The sequence below is a fragment of the Centroberyx affinis genome, unplaced genomic scaffold, assembly GCF_046629955.1.
Source record: "Centroberyx affinis isolate AG114_WGS23_722 - 3 ecotype Tasmania unplaced genomic scaffold, CSIRO-AGI_Caff_v1 ptg000010l_1, whole genome shotgun sequence".
Taxonomy (NCBI): domain Eukaryota; kingdom Metazoa; phylum Chordata; class Actinopteri; order Beryciformes; family Berycidae; genus Centroberyx; species Centroberyx affinis.
The window spans coordinates 76618-96988 of NW_027278726.1; the positions used below are offsets into that span (position 1 = coordinate 76618).

The 20371-nt window shown below is 44.5% G+C and overlaps 1 protein-coding gene across 1 annotated transcript in view; it reads right to left on the reverse strand.

Moving 5' to 3' along the window:
• The window catches only part of adamts17 (ADAM metallopeptidase with thrombospondin type 1 motif, 17), a 94599-nt gene that overhangs the window by 67452 nt on the left and 6776 nt on the right, over positions 1-20371 (reverse strand). Inside the window, exons 4-6 of the mRNA XM_071532727.1 lie at positions 10135-10307; positions 8092-8175; positions 7007-7164 (exon numbers count right to left, since the gene is read on the reverse strand). Coding sequence (XP_071388828.1) covers positions 7007-7164; positions 8092-8175; positions 10135-10307 — 415 coding nt within the window. The remainder of the gene's footprint in view (positions 1-7006; positions 7165-8091; positions 8176-10134; positions 10308-20371) is intronic.

The following is a 20371-nucleotide window of genomic DNA, read 5'->3' on the forward strand; positions in this document are numbered from 1 at the left end:
GAAGCTTTTCCACCCTGACAAGAAACATATTCTGGGGAAACACTAAATACTTCAAAATCTTTGTCACTTTTTGGCATGAATATGGTCAAATTTAAAGATATTGAACATCGGCAGAAAACATCAGCCAGCAGCAGCTTCTATACAAACACTATCGGCCCTCAAAACAGCCGTACCAGTCGAACCCTAACCCCCGCTATACGTTTACGTCTGTCACCAGATGAATGAAGCCTCCGGGCCTCCGTCTGACTCGCAGCAAGTTCCAATCTCATTTGCGGGACAGAGGAGCAATTGCCCCAATGAAGAGAAGTGAGAGCCTGTTGTGAGGTTTAGATCTCCATTAAGAGGACATGGTGAGACGGCGCTGTTTGCCTTCTCGAGAGGATGCAAAGACTCCAGCCACAGCGTAAAAGAATGGTTATTGAGGAAGCTCTATTTAAAGAGCATCCCTCCGTCAGACTGCCCTGGTTAGCAAACACTGGTAACAACCCGCCTGGAAGGTCGCAGTGGGTTCAAATATGAGCTGCCTTTGAACGCCAGTGTTACGAGCCCGGGCCGACACACACAGGAACACACACACACACACACTGAAAATACAGATTTCAACAGATTTCAGTGATAAAACACTGTATCATTTTATAATGCAAGCAAATGGAAACAGACTTTCTTGTGAATTTGAAATGCTGCTTGAAATCAGCTACCATATATTTTCCAGTGCTGTCAATAGATCTGTCAATCAATATGAAAGTGAAAAAATGTCTCCAATCCCATCATTAGTTTGTTCTGTGGCAGGTCTACCACTTTCTAATTCTAATTCATAACTCTATTCATAATTAATAAGTCCCTAAGAACGAGTATTCAAAAGCCATTTTTCACAAGATCTCTTTCCGGAGAGGGGCATGACCTTCCACACTCTCTCTCTCTCCCTCTCTCTCTCTCTCACACACACACACACACACACACACACACACACACACACACACACACACACACACACAGGATTCTCCATCTGGCCTTGATGTAGCTGTTCATCTGATGCCTCTTCCACCACAAACTGCAGCCTCACTCTGCACTAAATGCATCTGCTGTGTTTCCTCCAGTAATCCCTGCTGCAAGCAGCCAGTCTGTTCAGCAGCGGCACATCACTGACCCTGTGATTACTGTCATTACTGTCATTACACTCAGCCCCGCTGCAGGTGAAGCCCCAACGATGAGTAACAGCTGAGGAGGGCCGGCGAGGAGAACAGCAGCTTGCTGCATCAGCATTTTCAGCCAGGTTCAGGTTCAGGTACGAACACTGATGTGCGTTACAGTGAGTACTTCAACTTGCAATACTTGGGCCATTTTATTTACTCTCAAATCCCATTCTGTTTTGCCCAATTTTGTTTTAGTGGATTTGGACTTTTTGCTTTCATTTTGCCTAATTATGAGATTTTTTAATATAATACCCATTTTCTGCTATCAAAAAGTGTGTGTGAAACACTCTAAAGCAATAATAAAGTTAATTTCAATAGTAGTGCTTCCTTAACAGTCACATTATAAAATGAAGTGCTTCTACTGCTGGTTTGTTAGTACAAAACCCCTCTCAAAAGAAGATTGGGGATGCAGCCTTTTCTAACTATGCTCCTAAACTGTGGAACACCCTGCCAAAGAATATTAGAGAGGCGGGATCTGTAAGCATTTTCAAACGACTGCTAAAAACTCATCTTTTCAGCTTAGCTTTTAAATAGCCTTCATTTTAACTGTTTCTGTTCTGGATCCCAACAGAGCTGACACGGGCAAGTACGAATTTTCATTTGTCTTGTCCGGGTAATGCTTCCTTGCATGAGTGAACACTATATGTGGGGGGGACAGAGCTTTACCCTGTACTGTATGATTCTCATCCATCTGTGGATGGTGAGGTTTTTGACCAAGAGGAGAATCTATGATTCTCGTCTGCCTTGGGCAGTGAGATCTGATGTAAATATCAGATCAAGAGTAGAATCAGGAAGGACAGGGGGAAAGAAAACATATGGGTTCACTCACAATGTGATTCTAAAAGTGGGAGTATTTGTTGTGTTCTTTTATCTTTCTATTTTACTTGATTTGTTTCTTTTAATGCAGTGCATTTTGTTTGTTCTTTTATATGGATTTAATCTTTTTATCTGTCTTTTATCTGCCTTCTATCTGCCGTCTTTTATCTGCCTTCTATTGATGTAAAGTACTTTGAGCTGCATGTTGTCTATGAAAGGTGCTATACAAATAAAGGTTATTATTATTATTATTGTAGGACTGAAATAAGTTTTCAGGGCCTTTCATATTCGAAACGTGGGCGTTTTGCGGCTTGGTGATCAGTTCTTGCTCCATGTCTGGGAGACTACATGCTGATGAGTCTGTTGGTCTTTTCCTGTCAGTGACTCTCTCATCTGTCAGGACAGTCTTGTGTTTGCTGAAGGAACTTTCTCCGCTGAAGGAGCTGACTGGGAGGAAGATGAAGGGAGTTTCCACCTCAGCAACCTTTGGGAAAGTTGCCCTCAGTAGTCAAGGAGCTCCATGGAGGTTAAGAGGGCTTCCTTTGACACACAGCTGTGGTAGGCAGTCCAGGTTAGAGGGGGATTAACCAGGGGCTTCAGTGCACTCACTCACACTAAAGCATCATTACATGCATGTACTGTCATATAAGAACAGCGCTCTCTTCCTGTCCTGTGTTGTAAAGGAATCTCCCTTTGTGCCGTAAAGCAACCCAACAGATTTCCAGTTGAATCCGACTCATGGCACACAAAATAAAATAGAGGCCAATTAGTCTTGTTTGTTTACAGTAATTAACGTCTCAAAATTTACGCGGTACTGATTTGTTGATGTTAAAATGCTCCACACACCACACTTAACTATTTTTGAAGCAATTTTCCCCAAATCTTACATCTCCAGGACATTCCGCATTTATGTTTCTGTTTTTTAAACTTTCCACGATGCCGTCAATGTTTTCGCATGATGGAAATCATAGGGCCCAAAATAGTCTATGGAACAGAAATGCTGATCAAAATGAGACCTTCATAACATGTGCAGGGAGCAGTCAGCCACACCACTGATTGAAGTCAGATCTCCAACCAGGCCACTGTGAACTCTTGGACACTGCAGCACAGCTGGACTCGGCTGAGTTGTGTGACTAAACTCTCTCCCTCTTGCCTAATGGGTGGTGAAGGGCAGGCAGACAGGAAGGCAGCAAAGCCGGCTGGTTTCCCCAGACTGCAGCGCCTGATCGGCTGGATCTGGGAGCTACATTAAGTGGATCTGACACACATTTGGACGGAGGTGGGGACAGATAGACATACAGAGCTGCAGCTGCACATGGAAAATGCACAGCAGAGGGGAGATGAAGGGAAGGAGAGAGAGAGAGAGAGAGAGAAAGGAAAGACTGGTAAAAGAGAGATGAGATGGGTTGAGAGAAAGAAAAGACTGAAGCAGAAAACAGGTGAAGGAACAAATTATGAATACAGTAGAACAGATGCACATGGAGAGGCGAGGCTAAGTAGGAAAAACCACTGAGAGGTACACACTAATCCACCACAGATTTGTAGACAATTTTTTGCCTGTCATGATATTACCCATGTTGACTTTTACAAATCTGTCTCTGTTGTTAACAGACTGTAAAACTATAAGAATTAATAATTAAATAACAGTAAGAATAGATTAAGTAAGATAGTGAGTTAGCAATGCTAGCGGATTAGAATGACACCCATACCAAAAACATGTCCAAAGCGGCCCTCTTCCATCTCCGCGATGCAACTAAGATCAATGTTGAGCTCCTTACTCAAAAAAAAAAAAAAGATGAGTTACTACTTACGCATTTCAAAAGTAATTATATTTCTTTACTCATTACTTGCTGGGAGCAGTAATTCGTTGCTACTCTTTCATCACTTTTCCATTACAGATTACATCTTCTCTTGCCTTCAAAAATCAAGTCAGTTTCCTCTCCTGCGAATGACCAGGAAACCAAACCCTGTTGATATTCAATGTTCTTGTCATCCCACTACTTTGATTTTATCAAAGTAGTGGGAATACTTCCAGCCTGAGAGAGTCAACCTTTATACCGTTTCTCATTTAAGTTAGTTTAGTGTGAGGATGATGACTGATTCTGATGAAAATGAATTTTAGGGTGCTGGAGTAACAGGTTACCACCCAACACTGGCTAAGACAAGAAGCTTCTTATCATTAACAGGACGCTGAGAAACTAGTCTATGCTTTTGTTACATCCAGGTTACACTATTGCAATGCACTCCTATCCAAACTCCTTGGTTAGTAATCTACAATTTATACCACACTCTGTTGCTGGGTTCTTAGTGGGACTAGGAGGGTGAGAGCATTTCACTCCTGTCCTCTGGTATAAAAAATAAGTGTAAGTATAGGGTTGATTTCAAAGTCCTACAAGGCATTACATGGACCACAGCCTATTTGGGTTTCTTATTCAATCCCGGCACCCTTTCCCTACGCTCCAGCAGGGCCAGACTTTTAAGTCTCTCCACTATCTGGAAAAAGTCAGTGGGTGGCAGGTCTTTCTCCTACAGAGCTCCTGCAGCAGCTTGCCAAACCACATTAGGGGATCTGAAACAGTCTCCATTTTCAACCAAGGACTCAAGACCAATCTCAACAGTTTATCTTATCCCCACCCACCTGCACCTCCTCAACCACCTGGATTAAGTGCTCTTACTTCGTCTTACTCTACTCCTTTCCATGAGTCCATGTTGTAAAAGGTACTTTAAAGGAGCAATATGTGAAATTTTTACTGTCCCAAAGCACACAATGACCATAATATATCTATGGGGGCTTGATAGGGTTGTTGATCAATACCATACTTGATATTACACCTCTTCACTAGATGTTTCTGTTGGATCTCTGCTCTATTTACCTAGCTTACTTGTCTATGTTATGAAACTATGACTTCATTGTTTGTGTCAGTTACAGGCCACCATAACTCAAGGGGACGGGGGGGGGGGGGGGGGGGGGGGGGGAGCCAGAGACTTGTGTAGAGGAGATCAGTTCTATCAATGTTGTTTAAACTTCTACTGAAAGTTTAAAGTTTAAAAATAAAATTGAAACTTGAACATGAAACTTGGTCTCTACTGCAGTGCTGTCCATTCCCTACTGTCCCGACATTATTAGCATAAACTCTGTATATACAGTACTCAACAACTCTGCATTCATCCACTGTAAAAACTGTAGGCCTACACTTTGAGATGAGATTATGATGAAGCTGGAAAAGATCATGTGAAACACTAACACGGGCAGCAGTAGCCTAAAGGTTAGGGAAGCAGGCTTGTAAATGAAAGGTTGATGGTTCTCCGGACCAGCTGGGGAAGCGAATGAGTAACACTCTTCCCAGACAGCAGATGACTGTGGTTGTACTGGGCAACTCCCAGTGTGGATGTGTGACTGTGTGAATATGAAGCAGGCTGTTGCTTAACAACAATAAACCTGACTTCATAGACTACAGATGTCTAACATGTCTGATCCTAAAAAGAAAAACATCCAAACCTGCAATTTTTCCCCTCTACACAATGGCACTGATGGTCTTGTATCTACACATTCTATATAAAGAGCCATGAAATCATCCAGAGGCCGGTATCAAATATCCTGCTATCTCCTCCTAAGAGGCTGCTAATAAGCTGTTAGAGACGCGTAGCAGACATGTCATCCACATCAGCTTTTCGCTCGCTGCAGTACGGTACAGTACAGTAACACACACACACACACACACACACACACACACACACACACACACACACACACACACACACACACACACACACACACACACACACACACACACACACACACGCGCGCGGCCTGTCGAGCGGGCGAGGAAACCCGAGAGTGCCGTGACATGCTTTAATTTGCCTCCATGTCGCCTCACTCTCATCCTGACTGCTGCTGGCATCATCCCTCTCCTCCCCTTCCAACAGATGTTGATCCCGAACGCTCCCCCGTCTCCACAGAGGAAGCCTTATGACAGCGGCGTGGGGGGGTGGGGGGTGGAGGTGGAGGTGAGGGGGGGGTGGAGGCGGGGGAGGGGGGGGCGGTAGATCAGGTTTATAACAAACCACCTCAAGAACAAAAGCCCCCTCTGTACATGCCCTCCTCACCTCCCACCCCTCCTCCCCCCCCGCGGGGCTGGAGGAGACAGGATAGGATCTGACAGGCGACATGAGTACTCATTTAAACAAAAGGATTCCTTTTTTGCGCCCCCCCCTCCCCCTCCTCCCCCTCCCCGGAGTTACAGCAGGTAATAATAGCTAATCCTAAATTAGGAATGTGTCATGTTGTGCCAGACGCTGCCTTGTTGGGAGTGAAGGAGGAGGATTGAGAACAAACCGGCCGCGCTGACAGACTGAGGAATGACTGGGAAGGGGAGTGGGACAAGGGGAGGGGGGGGGTTGATTAGACATAAGACTCCACCAAGTCATGAGCAAGGACTGGGGACTTTAAGGTCAAGGTATACTAGCTGCGGAAACAAATTTCGGGAACTTTGGACTTGGTGTGAACAGGTTTGCTGGCTGAACAGTTCTGTGCACACCAGCCTCCACTGTGTGTCTTGACTGCTTTTTTTGGGGATCTCCTATGGAAATTGTGTGGTTTTTTTTCGGGGTCCAGCACTCCTCATGAAGATATCTAATGTCGAAGCACAATCTCTTTCTCCCCTACAAATTCCCATAACGTCATGCAATGCGAGAACAAACTTCTGGGTTCTTTATCTATCAGTTTGTATGGACTGTTGCCATAAAGCCATATATGGTGATGTATAAAGCCAAATGTCTTTATGATGATGGTAAGACAACACATTCTGAGGCATTTTATGATGAGGGTGTTTTATAATAAATCACATTGGTGTATCAGCAGTGCTTCCATGTATGTATGGAATATGCTATAAACTATGTCATTTTAATACACTGTCATTGCCACACCGGACTGTAGAGAGTCTGTACTTGTCTTTGGATGTACCAGTGTGGGTGTTTCAGAGAGGGATGCTACATACCTGGTGACCAGCACAGCGGTGTCCACAGGCGGGATGTCGTCCCTGCCTCCAGGCACATGGTTGGTGCCGAGGTACCGGGCGCCCCCAAACTCCTGATACTGCCAATGACAGAAGCTCTCCAGAGACCTTTCCCCATGATGGCCCACCTTCAGCTTGTCCTACAGGATTAACACGGGACAATTCAGCCTCATCCTCTCCTGGCGCTTTGTCACGCTATTTCTCCATTATAATTACATTCACATAATTATATTGGCATCAATAACTCCTATTTGTTAGAAGAAATACACCACATTTCTGGAGATTGGTAAAAAAAAAAAAAAAAAATCATCCATGTGTCCCTCCATGTTGTAGGTGGCTGTTAAAAATAATCCAACAGAGAGGATGGGAGTGGTGAAAGTGACCAAGGAGTCCTGGGTATGAATGGTTTGGGTGTGGCCAGAGCTTCAGAGACAAAACCTGACCTTTACAGCCCCATTATGCCTTTTTTCTCACTAGACATGCTGAAAATACTAATAATACTAATACTAATACTTTCTCAAATGTTTTAAATTCCACTCAGTAAAACACTATAGGTTCAAAATGTATGTAGATGGTGACACACCCTCTTGCAGATTCAAATCAATATAATTTAATACTTCTCATCTGCCACATACTGGCAGTCCAGTACTGACAGTGCTAATATATATCTCTATATATCTGGTATCAGACATATCATTATCTGTATCATATCAGTCTGTTCATCAAATTGAAAGTGAAAAAAATGTCTCCAATCCCATAATTTGGTTTTCTGTGGCTGGGCTGCCATTTTCTTTATGTCATGATTAAGGAATGGTGTTTCTAAGATAATCCTTAAAAAGTCATAATTCTTCCCAGGAAAGCCCTCAGGAAAGTATTTAAAAGCAGTTTTTCAAAGAAAAAAAAAATCTCTTTCCGGAGGGGTGTGACCTTCCACACACTCACACACACACACACACACACACACACACACACACACACAGGGTGGGGCCAGCATCTGCTGACAGTCAGGTTGTCTGGGTCGTCAGAGAGTTAAAGAGGGGTCAAAGAGAGTCAAAGGTCGGGCTTACTGGGCGACTGTGAAGCAACACCAGCTTGGTGACGCGAATGTTGATCCTGACTCCCAGACTCTGGTGGTGGAACATGTTGTAGACCTGCAGGAGCGGGAGCAAAGGCTTCAGTGTTATTTCCATACGTTAACAACCAGGAGAAAAGACAAAAGGAGAGAGCAGAGAAGGATCAGGTGAAACTTTTAGAATACATTTTTTTCTGATGATACCCATTTGTCTAAACGAAATACAAGCCAAGGCAACAATGTGATTTTCAGTGCATGTCTGTGAAGTATAGCATATAAGCCTTCAATTCATAGCGCTTGTTTTACACAGATTTCTCCCTCTAGATCTCTGCCTCTGTCTCAGGAAAGCTGGTAATCTGGTGTGGTAATGCCATCAAGACGGCAACAGTTGAGCCTGGAGGCAGAATAAGCCATGGAAAGTCAGGCACACACACACACACACACACACACACACACACACACACACACACACACACACACACACATACACAAACACATGCAACCGCACACACACACACACACACAGTGTCACATAACCAGCCAAGCCAAGTACACTCAAATGGGCATCTTCCAAAACGACTACAAAAGGAGAATAAATAGAAACTGTGTCTGACTGAAAAAAAAAGACAAAGTGGATTATCTCGCTGCCCTGCAAAACTGCTCCCAGCATACCAGGTCACAGTCGCAGAAACGCCTCGCTGTCTGTACCAAAATAGGTGTGATCAGAGCTATTTCTCCCACTCAAACCGCCTTTGTGCCGTTCCTTTCACCCTGCCCAGCTTCTCGTCGGACATTTCTCTCCGCTCTCTCCCTGCTCTGGCCTCCGGTGCCCAAAGCCAGAGTTGGACGGCTCTTCTGTGTTGTTCCTCTGAGCATTGAGTAGGTTTATTCAGTTGGCTGGTTAGGGCGGCTGTAATGAGGGGCTGCTGGGTGAGAAAACAGGGATGTGGTACTGGCTCGTCTCCATCGCCAAGCAGAAAACACGCGGCGGCCAAGAGCGGTGCTGGAGCGCTCTATCAAAAGCAGCACGACCTTTTGGATTTTAAGGTAGATACACAGAAGACATCAGGGAACAGCGAACTCACTAGCACTGCGGTGCACCCACAGTATCTGGATCAGGATTGATGCCGATCAAGCTCCCAAGCACTCATCCTGATATCAGTGCTTTAACAACATGCACTTTAGCACACATAAAAAGGAAGAAATATCTCCCGGAGTGTGAAAATGCTGAAATGCTGCTGTATGTGAAGTTCACATAGGCAAAGCTGTTATTGTTTAGAAGAGGAGCTTTTGCTATGCAGGCTAAAGGCTATTCTGTTTTATTAGGCCTGACCTACCTGTACCCAAGCTAATGTAATGCCTGAATAAAAGCAATTGATGCACTTGTTCCTGTAATTGCTTTATAAGAGGCCAACACTGGGCAGCATGGCGGTAAATTGAGTGATAGTTGAATCGATGCTTATACCGTCTGATCTACTTAATAAAGCACTCGGTACTCCTCTCTCTCTCTCTCTCTCTCACACACACACACACACACACACAAATGACTTCATCTAGTCATAATTTCTGATATTGTATAAATCAGATCCATGGGCTTACTGTGCCTCGAGTCTATCTGGCCAAGCTGTGAGTGGTTTCCCCTCTGCTGTACCCCCTTTGACAAAGCTTTAGCATTTACACTCCTGTTTCCCCACTGCCTGGATGGTTAACTAGCCTAATGTTAGTTGAAACTTAATGTTATTCCCATGTGGTGACACATGGCCAAACACAAAATAGATCCATTGTATAAGTGAGTGAGCAAGTTCTAAATTAAAACTGTAAATCTTCTCTTGCCTCTTTACAGAACGTTTCACACACTACCTGATTCTATACGCAAAATAGCACTGGCGTGTTGCTATGAAAAATGTTTATTAATTATTTTGGCAGGTGAAAGTTATTCTTGGCAGGTGACTTTTTTAATTTGACCAGCGCTTGGCAGGTGAGCCGGAGAGTTGGTTTCAGAGACCGCATGCTTTAGTACATGAGCGCGACGTCTTACCATGTTCATGACGGTCAGCAGGAACCTCTGTGCCGCCTCGGCGCCGTGGTACTGCACCATGTCGGAGTCGGCCACCACCACCGTCTCCACGGTGTACGCCTCGTTCAGACGGATGGCGTTTCTCTTCCCCCGACCCTCCTCAGCCGCTTTTGACCTCTTCTCCTTCTTCTTCCCTACCACAAACAGACAGACAGGCAGAGGGGCAGACAGGCAGACCAAGGTTAGATACGATTGACTCACCTAGAACGGTCCTTCACCTAAAAATGATGCAATGGTCGGAAATGAAACCTTGAGATGAGACAGGCTGATCAATTGTGTGCATATCTACACAGTGAGCAGTCAAATACAGAGGAATGGATTGGGATGAAAAGATCCAAGTGATATACATACATAATTTGTGCCGATATTCAATCTCTAAATTTTAATTTTCATACACCCTCAGAATTGTATTCTTGTTAGGGTGGAAAAGCCACTGAAACAGCATTTAGACCATGGGACACGAAAACTCTCAACTGAAACCCAGGACACTAATAATAATAACAATGAACATATTCATGCAATCAATTCATGGAAGCTGATCAAAATGTTGCATTAGAATCAGTTCAGGTCCTCCCACAACCAGTGTAGTATTGATTAATGCTACAGTAAATATGTAATCAATCAAACTGTATCATATCCATCATATCAGAGGTGGCTGATTGCACTGACTGGACCAGATCCCATTTGTAATAAAAGGACAATTTTGGTCCCATATATGGGCACACCGATATATCAGTCTAACCCTGTATGTTATATAATACATAATGATATTATAAACCCATTAAAGCCAAATATATCACGTGAGCAAATGTGATCTGAGCAATAGAAGGTAGCCCAGCCTGACAAAGAGCTGTGCCTGATAAACAGCCTCCGTCTGCAGATCAGCCCAGATAAGGCCTGAAGGCTTGGAGCAGCTGATGAAGATGTGTTTACACTACAAGTCTGTTTCCATCTCTCCTGGCTTGGCTCGCGTCTAGTTGTACGTCATACACACCAGCCTACTGGGGGATCTTGGCCCTTTTTCTCCACTAACAAACTCCTGATCTCTCCAAAATGCCACCACTCTGGAAGGAGTGAGAGCTAAAACTGAAGAGGGGGGATGGGGGGTCTAACCGTTCCTTAATGGTCTCTCTCGACTCTGACCAGTGTTATGGGAACCTAGCAGTATGGGAACCTAGCAGGGACTGGCTCTGTGGTTTTTTGGTGTTGCAGACTCCCACAGAACCCTAATGTTTTGCATTGCAACGAAAACCACCAGTTACGTAAGAATGGGGAGCACAGCACGACCAAATAGCCATGACAACAAGAGTTAGAGGACCGCAAGCAGGCAATTGTTGTATATCTCCAGTTGTCATCAGAAATGGGTGGTTAGCTGGTTAGCTGAGGCCAATTAGCAATAACACTACTAAAAAGCTCAGTAATGTATTATATAACAATCTGACAGCTTTGCCAGAGCTAAATGATCCTTACTGACTCAGCAAATCAATGCTTCTTTGGTTACCACGGTGACCTCTTGCCTGGAACACCTAGCTCACTCTGAATTAGGCCCACCAGCACATCAATCTAATCCTTTATCTTCATCATCATCATCATTATGACTATTGACGTTAAGTCGGCTTGTTGGGACTGTTAAGAGGTCTTAACATTCCACCTTGTATTTAACTAGCCGGGGCTCCGGCATCAATCTGGGACTGCTTACTTGAATAGCTCTCAGCAGCCACCTCTCCATTGGTTGGAATGGGCTCAGCATTGTTCGGTCCATCTGGTGTCTGTTTAGCTTGTGTCTTGGAGTGTAAAAATGTGACTGATAGATGTTTTGTTCTCGGGGAAGCCTCTGATAGGCCTGCGACAATGCAGCACAAGAGCGAGGGCTCCCCGCAACACTGCGTTATGGACTCACCCAAGACGCTGACTCCCACCCAAGATCCAAGGGGGCCCCAGGGCATTGGAAGCCAAACGGCCAGAATAATCCATGCATTGTTGTGTATGTACTGTATAAAAGCCTTGTGTCTCTCTGACTGTGCGTTCACACTGTGAGCAACTTGGTCGACGGGTCGTTCTATTCTGACTGATTATGGTTGGTGTGAGAAGCTCTGATTGCATCTATGGAGTGATCTGCAGCTACAAAGTTCTGAACAGGCAAATCATGTACTTTTGCTGCTTTGGCATTGCCTTCCATAAGTTTTGATGAGTTAACACTGCCAGTAAGCACTAATTAGGGAGCACTAATAAAAAAAAAAAACAGAAAAAACTCAATAAAATTACATCAAAGCTTATCATCGACCCCAACGATGGATGCAACCTGTCTTCAGCATCACTTTTAAAACGTTTATTCCTGTAGTCTTTCAATTAAAAGTGGCTGGGATCAACTTCTCGCCCATTTTGCACTTGCCAGGTAGAACTATTGTCCATGACACAAAATCATATCAGTAGGGAAACAAGGAGGCACACAAATCTGATTGGCTGTCGGCGGCCGCTGACCGTGAAAAGTTCAGCTGTGGCCAACTTTTCTTGGCCGACGAGCTTGTTGACCGCCTGCATATCGGCTGCGTCTCCCCGGTCGCTCAGCTCCACTGGAAACGAACCGACCCCTGGTGACTTGGCAATGTGAACGCGCGGTGATATTTCCCCAAAGTCAAATGAGGGCGACCGGGCAACTGATTCAAGCGAACGCACAATAACATGCCCCGACACAAAAATCCTGCCCGGAGGTGACAGCTCTGAGAAAGGATAGCCGGGGGTTTGTTGTTCCATAAACTCTGCATAATGCATATCCCACCCAGGCTGAAAAATGAGACTCCCACGGCAGGGATAAGAGAGCTCCTCTATGTTTGTGGGGGCAAAAGCATGTAATAAGAAAGGAAAGAGGATGTGTTTGAGTCACACAGAGACAAATAACACAGGGCTTTGAACTGTGAAACGAACACACCAGCACCGCGGGGGGAACAATGACTCTGCCTGCTCAGCAGTTTGAGGGAGAACATTGCCTCATACAATAACTGGACTGCTGCTGCTGCTGCTGCCCAGGCCTGAGGTAATTACTCCCCTTTAAGAGCTGATGCATAATGACTGTGGAGAGACGGGTGTGTGTGTGTGTGTGTGTGTGTGTGTGTGTGTGTTTGGGGGGGTATGGGGGGGTAGAATGTTTATAGATCTTCACATGAGGGACCCAGACGCCACATGAGCAACATGATTCAGTAAAGGTCCAGTTGTATCATCAGTGATGTAGTGCTGCATAAAAAAGGTTAACTTTGACTTCCAGAAGGCAAACCACCACTGAAATAAACAAAATCAATTATATTTACAGAAAGAAACATTGATTTATGTTTTTTTTCTCCCTAGAAGACCCTATCTTTATATAGCCTGCATCAGTGTGATACTACTTACTATGATGTGTGCTATGAAATTATGTCAAAAAATGTGGGTTAACACTATTCCACAAACAAAAAGGATGGGTAAGCCCTAACCCACCACTATATCCCTAGTATTATGTTTCCTTAACTGGGCCAAGTATAAATGACGACTGATTGATACCTCATGATAGCAAAAAGACAACCAATCCAAACATAAACAATTTGCTGAATCTGATAAGTTCTAATCTTGTGCAGGTCAACCAGAGTGTCACTCCAAGTGCAAAATTCCCCCTGCAAGCCGGGCTCTTTAAAACTCGCTGCCAGCGCTGTCGCCGTTACAGGGACCCAGCAGCTGTTGGTCCGTGACCCATTTTTTGTATCCCGATCCCCACGTTAAGAAACCCAAGCTCTTACACCCTCCGCTCTCTTACCAGGCTCTTACAGGAAATTATCAGATGCTGGATCACAGCTCTGATCCTCCAACAATCCCTCCCCTCTCTTTAATGTGAGTAGCAGCAGGCAGAAGCAGGAACAGAAGACTCCCATCTCACGCATTTGGAGCAAAGTGTTCCAGGTAATGTATGAAGTAGGGTTAGACTGATATCAGTTTGCTGGTATATCGGGCCGATATTGACCTTTTGTTATAAATGGGATCTGGTCCAGTCAATTTCGTCCACCTCTGATGCGACGGATATGATGCAGTTTGATTGATTACAAATGTATTGTAGAATTGATCAGTACTACACTGGTTGTCTATGGGAATTGATTCTGATTGGATTCCATAAAAGTAAGCATGAATATGTTTTATTAGTTGTAGTAGTAGCCTGGGTTTCAGTGGAGAGTTTCAGTGTCCCATGGTCTAAATGCTGTTTTAGAGGCTTTTCCATTCCAACAACAGCAAAATTAGGAGGAAACCACTGAATACTTGGAATTGTTTGGAATTTGTTGGTATGAAAATGGTCAAATTTAAAGCTATTGATAATCGGCACAAAATATCCGCTATCGGCAGCTTCAATCCAAACATACTGCTATCATTATCGGCCTTCAAAAACCCATATATGTCAAAAGCTAGCATGAACTCCTTTCAAACAGCAGTACCCCAAACTGCACGCTGCTAATGGTTCGACTGCATGACAAAGTAAATTAGCATCCCAGCGCCTCCCCATGGACTTTCCCAGAGGCGACCATGAGGGAAAACCGTGTGAGACCCTCCACACAGTGTAAGTGTATCTCCTCGGGCCCGCGGAGAGTGGAAGGCAAGGTGCTCCTCAGCTGGTCTCCAGCCATGAAGGAAGCAGCTGCCTGGGCTCCACTGTTGCTTTAACCTCCTCTGGGCTTTTCCTGCTGACTGGGTGACGGTCTCAGATTCCCATTCATGAGGCAGGAATTTCATTATCGGAGGCAGGACAACAGGCCACCGGAGTAAGAATAATAATAAAAAAGCTGTCTCCTAGTTCAGTGGTCAGGAGCGGCGAGTGAAGGACTGATTGTGTGCTACTTTTCACAAATGATACTTTTGTGCAGGAGAAATATAATTCCGCAGTTGCACAAACCCGCCGCAGACCAGATCTCATGCTTCTTCTCTCTCTCTCACGCACACACACACACACACACACACACACACACAGTCACAATTAGCTGGGAGGTTTTGCTGAGCCAAAATTTCGAAATTCCATGGAGCAACAAAAATGTAGAATGGCTAGCCTACATAGCGGGTGTCTGTAAAGGGATTGAGCGCTGAGAGGATTTGGAGGGTGTTCCAGCATTTTTCAGATTCCCCTCGCAGTGTGGATCAGACCACAGGCCTGGCTGCTATCACTCAGGCCGCCTGGCTGATCGCTCTATCTGCACAAGCGATATGACCCCATCATAAACAGCGATCATCATCTGCTCCTCAAGCCGTTATGGGGAAGCGGCTACGAGCCATCGGATTCATTTAAGATCTCGGATATGGCATTTCGAATTCCCGTTCCCATGCCGTACAGATATGTAGCCTGTTTCCTCCTCGGTTTGCACCCCGTAACCCCGGCTACAGCTGTAGGCCCTGCCGCTCTCTCACCGTCAACCCCATTCTGTCGCCTTCTCTTTCGCCACTCACTAACTCATCAGTTCCCATTCACTCATCAGCCAGATTCCCCGACTCCCGACCCAGTCAAACCTAATCCTCCTTGACCCTTCCTTCACCTTCCGTCCCCCAGGCACAGCAACCGCTACCTCCCTCCCTGCTCTGGTCTCCTCTGGGGTTAGACCAATATACGGGGCCGATATTATCGGATTTGGTCCAGTCAGTGTCTTCCACCTCTGATATGATGGATATGATGCAGTTTGATTGATTACATATTTATTGTAGAATAGATGAAAACTATACTGTTTTTTTTCTTGTTTTTATGTTCAGGAAGCCTATTTATTCACTTCAACCCAGCTGACGGAAAACACCGAATTCACATTTTATTCTTTGCAACATTTCAAAAGTTCACCTAAAATTTCCTTGACAATTGAATGGCAACAGAACTAGTATCAGCCTTCAGAAACCCATATCAGTCTATCCCCAGTCTCCACCATCAGCTTTGTTCTAGCAGAGTAACAAAGGCTATGTTGCAGTTCAAGATGAAACCCCTTAAAACCCCTGTGGCTATTCACTATGGAAGTGTGGTTCAGCATAATCTGAGCACAGACATGTCAACTTAAGTCTAAAAACCTCAGTGGGTTCAAATGTCAACAGTACAACTCTTATGTGACGAGCAGCCTGCAACCGCTACTGATTTAACTTTGCATAATGTGTAACAGGAGATTTCCACCATGTAATTTTATTGAGTTTTTTCTGTTTTTTTTTTTTATTAGTGCTCCCTAATTAGTGCTTACTGGCTGTGTTAACTCATCAAAACGATGTGACCTAATGGAAGGCAATGCCAAAGCAGCAAAAGTACATGATTTGCCTGTTCAGAACTTTGTAGCTGCAGATCACTCCACAGATGCAATCAGAGCTTCTCACACCAACCATAATCAGTCAGAATAGAACGACCCGTCGACCAAGTTGCTCACAGTGTGAACGCACAAATAAACCGGAAGGAAAAACCTACCAGACTCTGGGTATTAAGAACAGCAAATGTAAAAGCTTTCATGAACAGGATACTGGTTGAATCACTATTGTGTTACAGCTATCGGCAATTGAGAGTGGCAAAACAGCCATTTAATTATATGCGAATGTCATCGATTATTACTTCGTTATACCAAAAGCGAACACTTCCACTTCCTCTAGATTTTAGAGATAGTGAATCACGATCTTCAGGTAAGGTTTTTTTGGTTGTGTTTTTTCTTATACACTCCCTAACATTTTTAATTTACAACTAAAGTGTAAGGTCAGCAAGTAAAATCCACAAACACTGCTCAGTCACTTCTCAGATAGTCGGCTCTCTCCTCCTCCTGGCTCTTATGCAATATGACACAGTTTCATCCATCCAGCCAGACTGGGCTGCTGCTGTACAAAGAATGCTTGAGTGTGTCTGCGTGTGTGTGTGTGTGTGTGTGTGTGTGTGTGTGTGTGTGTGTGTGTGTGTGCGCTTGTCATGTTGTGAATTCTTCAGGACGTGGAGCTGATTTTTAATGGATATAAAGTCTGCCTCAGTTTGCATCTCTCTCCAGAGACCATGTGGTTTTGGGGAGGAAATGGAAGCTTTGGAGTTGGCCGCCCAGAGGAGGAGGAGGAGGAGGAGAGGAGGAGAGGAAAGGAGACGAAAAGAGGAGAGGAGAGGAGAGGAGAGAGGAGGAGGAGTGAGGAAAGCGGAGGAGAAAAGGAGGCGGAGGTGGAGAAAAGAGGACAGGAGAGAAGAAGAAAGGAAAGGAGACTAGATGAGATGAAACAATGAAAGGGAGAGAGGAGAAAAGAGGAGAAGAGGAGAGCAGAGAAGGAGGGGGACTGGAGATGAAAGGAGGAGAGGAAAGGAAAGGAAAGGGAAGGAGGAGAGAGGAAAGGAAAGGAAAAGGAGAAAGGGGAAAGGAGGAGAGGTTAACTGGCAGAACCCCATTAAGCTCCAGACTCCGGCAGACGTGAGTGCAGAGGAAAGAATTTCCAAATCTGGCACCTCGCTTCATCCATCTCGCCTCAAGACACCAGGTGCATACATACATATACGCTCTCATCTAATCATCTCTCTCTCTCTCTCTCTCTCTCTCTCTCACTCTCTCACTCTCTCACACACACACACACACACACAAACCACCTGAACCGCTTTCACTGTCCAGCACTGGAGGTGTAAGCCCACACCCTCCCATTTACACACTTTACACATTCGCCTCACTCGACCACCGCGGCTCTCAATGTTGGGTCCGGGGGCCACCCAAGGGTGCTCGAGGAGGGTTCCAGGGCTCCTTGAAGGGGATCCAAAGGGTCCACAGCGAAATAAGGAATAGTTTAACTTCACTATGATTTAATTCACTAGAAATTATCCCAATTAGAGGGTGTATGAGGCGGTGTAGACAGTTCTACAATTCAACACCAGCAGAAATCTTCCCATATGGCTCCCTGGGAATAAATCTTATCAAATGGAGGCTCTATAATGTGAGGTTATTTGCGAGTTCGTGACATGAAAACGTTGGAAAACCTCTGCTGAGCCATAGCATGATCACTACAGCACAGCTGGCACATAAACTGCAGCCTACAGAGACACGGCTCTGGAGCGTTTTTTTTTTTTTTTTTCCTTTTTAACCAAACTCCAACTTTTTTTCGTGTAAAGAGGAGGTTTCAATTATTGCATGCGCCCCAGATATGAACATATGGAAAGAATTTATTTATACAGGTTGTCAAAAGTGCTGGTGGTCTTTCCTTGGGTGGTGTTATGTAACTTTGGGGGTGCAGCCCAGTTCTCAAGGTCAGGCCGTTCTGGTTAATGACCGCGCACAGGGGAAACGTTGTGGAGAAAGTCTGAGTGTGGTTTTAATTGTCTCCAAACTAACGTGATAACACGAGACAGCTTCGGCCGCCGCGCGGGCGCTCACTGCACACTTGGACAGCTCATCTTGTTGTGTCTCTCCGCTGAAGGTATGAATGACTGGAGGAGCTTGCGAGCGGGCTTGCTATGTCCCCGCCGGTAACTATTTACAGTAGCAGATTGTAGTTTTAGTTATACAAACATTTCTCGGAGGCAGAGCTGCTCTGGGGGCAGAAACAATCAGTTAAACCTCAAAGGGCGAAGCCAAAGAGCCACAGTTGCTCAGAGCAGTTAGCTAACTGGTAAACTTCAATGGCAGATAAGGAACTCTAGTCAAAATATAAAAAAATCATTTAAATTCAATCTTTCATGACCATGGCATTTATGATGTTGGAAGATCAGCGGGCTAGCTAACTAGCTTACCTAGATAGCTAGAACACGGAAGTTTTCTGCCCAAATAAGGGATTCTCACCTTGTCAGGCTAATGGGAAAATGAATAGGTGATGTGAATACCTCTAACTACACGTGACGCCAACACTGACTATTTTGCTGAAGATCTTTGGATTTAATAAGGATTTGTTAATTTGTTAAGGCAGGTGGGGAACCAGTTTTGAAGCCACATTGAAAAAAAAAAAAATTAAAATAAAATAAAAAATAAAAATCACTAGCATTAAGCTAGCTTAGCATTTCAGCATTTGACATTCTGGCTCCTGCAACACATCATCCACAACTAGTAGCAAATATATTTTTTAAGAGAACAGTAGATTAAGTCAACAACACTCACATAATAAATTAGGAGGAATTAACTTTCAACAGGCGAAAGCTAAAGGAACTGACATCATCTGGGATGACGACTGCACTGGTCACTTCAGTGGTCTATAGGCCAACAGGCTAGTATGGCTAGTTTGAACGTGGAAGGTCAACTAGGCTAACTAGCTAACCTAGATAACTTATAATTAGATTGTATAGTTAGTATAGTTATAGTTGGATTGTATTTTTCAGTTAGTAGCAGAGTGCTAGGCTTCATTATATTAGCTTCCTCTCTTACCTCTTGCCTTTTTCACTGGGCTTCAGTCTAAATTGTTACTTAGCCAGAAAAACTGTGGTTCTTTGGCTCCGCCCACTGAGGTTTAACTCAACCAATGAGATTGTTTCTGCCTCCAGAGCAGCTCTGCCTCCAAGAAATGTTTGTATAACTAAAACTCCAATCTGCAACTATTTAGACTTTTCCATGACAACTTTCCTAGCTGGTCATTAGTGTTTTTGACTAGATCCTGTGTTCAGGTAGAAGTTTCCAGACTACAAAAACTGCTTCACTTCAAGAGAAGGCGGACCGGCTTTGCTCTGCCACAAAAAAAAAAAAAAAATCCTCTCTGTGAATTCCTCTCACTAGAAAAATCTATAATCTTGGCAAAGAGACGCCGAGGGTTAGGAAAATATGCACATTAATGTAAAAGCGGAGAGAGAGAGACGGTTGCTCTGTGTTTGATAGCGTTAGCAGCGAGAGCCTCAGCAGGTTCCAACAAGAAGTTTGCAGACGGGAGATTCACATTAAATAAGGAAACATCTGCATTCCACACAGCCACTCTTACAACACACTGGAGCTGAATGAACATCAAAGCATGGGAGATACCAGTAAATGCTGCTCTGAAACCTATGATTTATTAGCACTGCTTCCCTGGGATGTTCAACTGCCCCGCTTCAGCAAGGAGGGTGGAGAGGCAGACAGTAGTTCATTCAAGCAGATCATTTCAGGGGATTTAGAATATTATTCAGGGTTTTTGAGGCGTGCATAAGAAACATCCCCTACATTCAGGAAAACTCACTCCGTCCCATATAGGGTTTGACCGATATGGGTTTTTTCAAGACCGATACAGATTTTTTGTATTGAAGCTGCTGATAGCAGATATTTTGTGC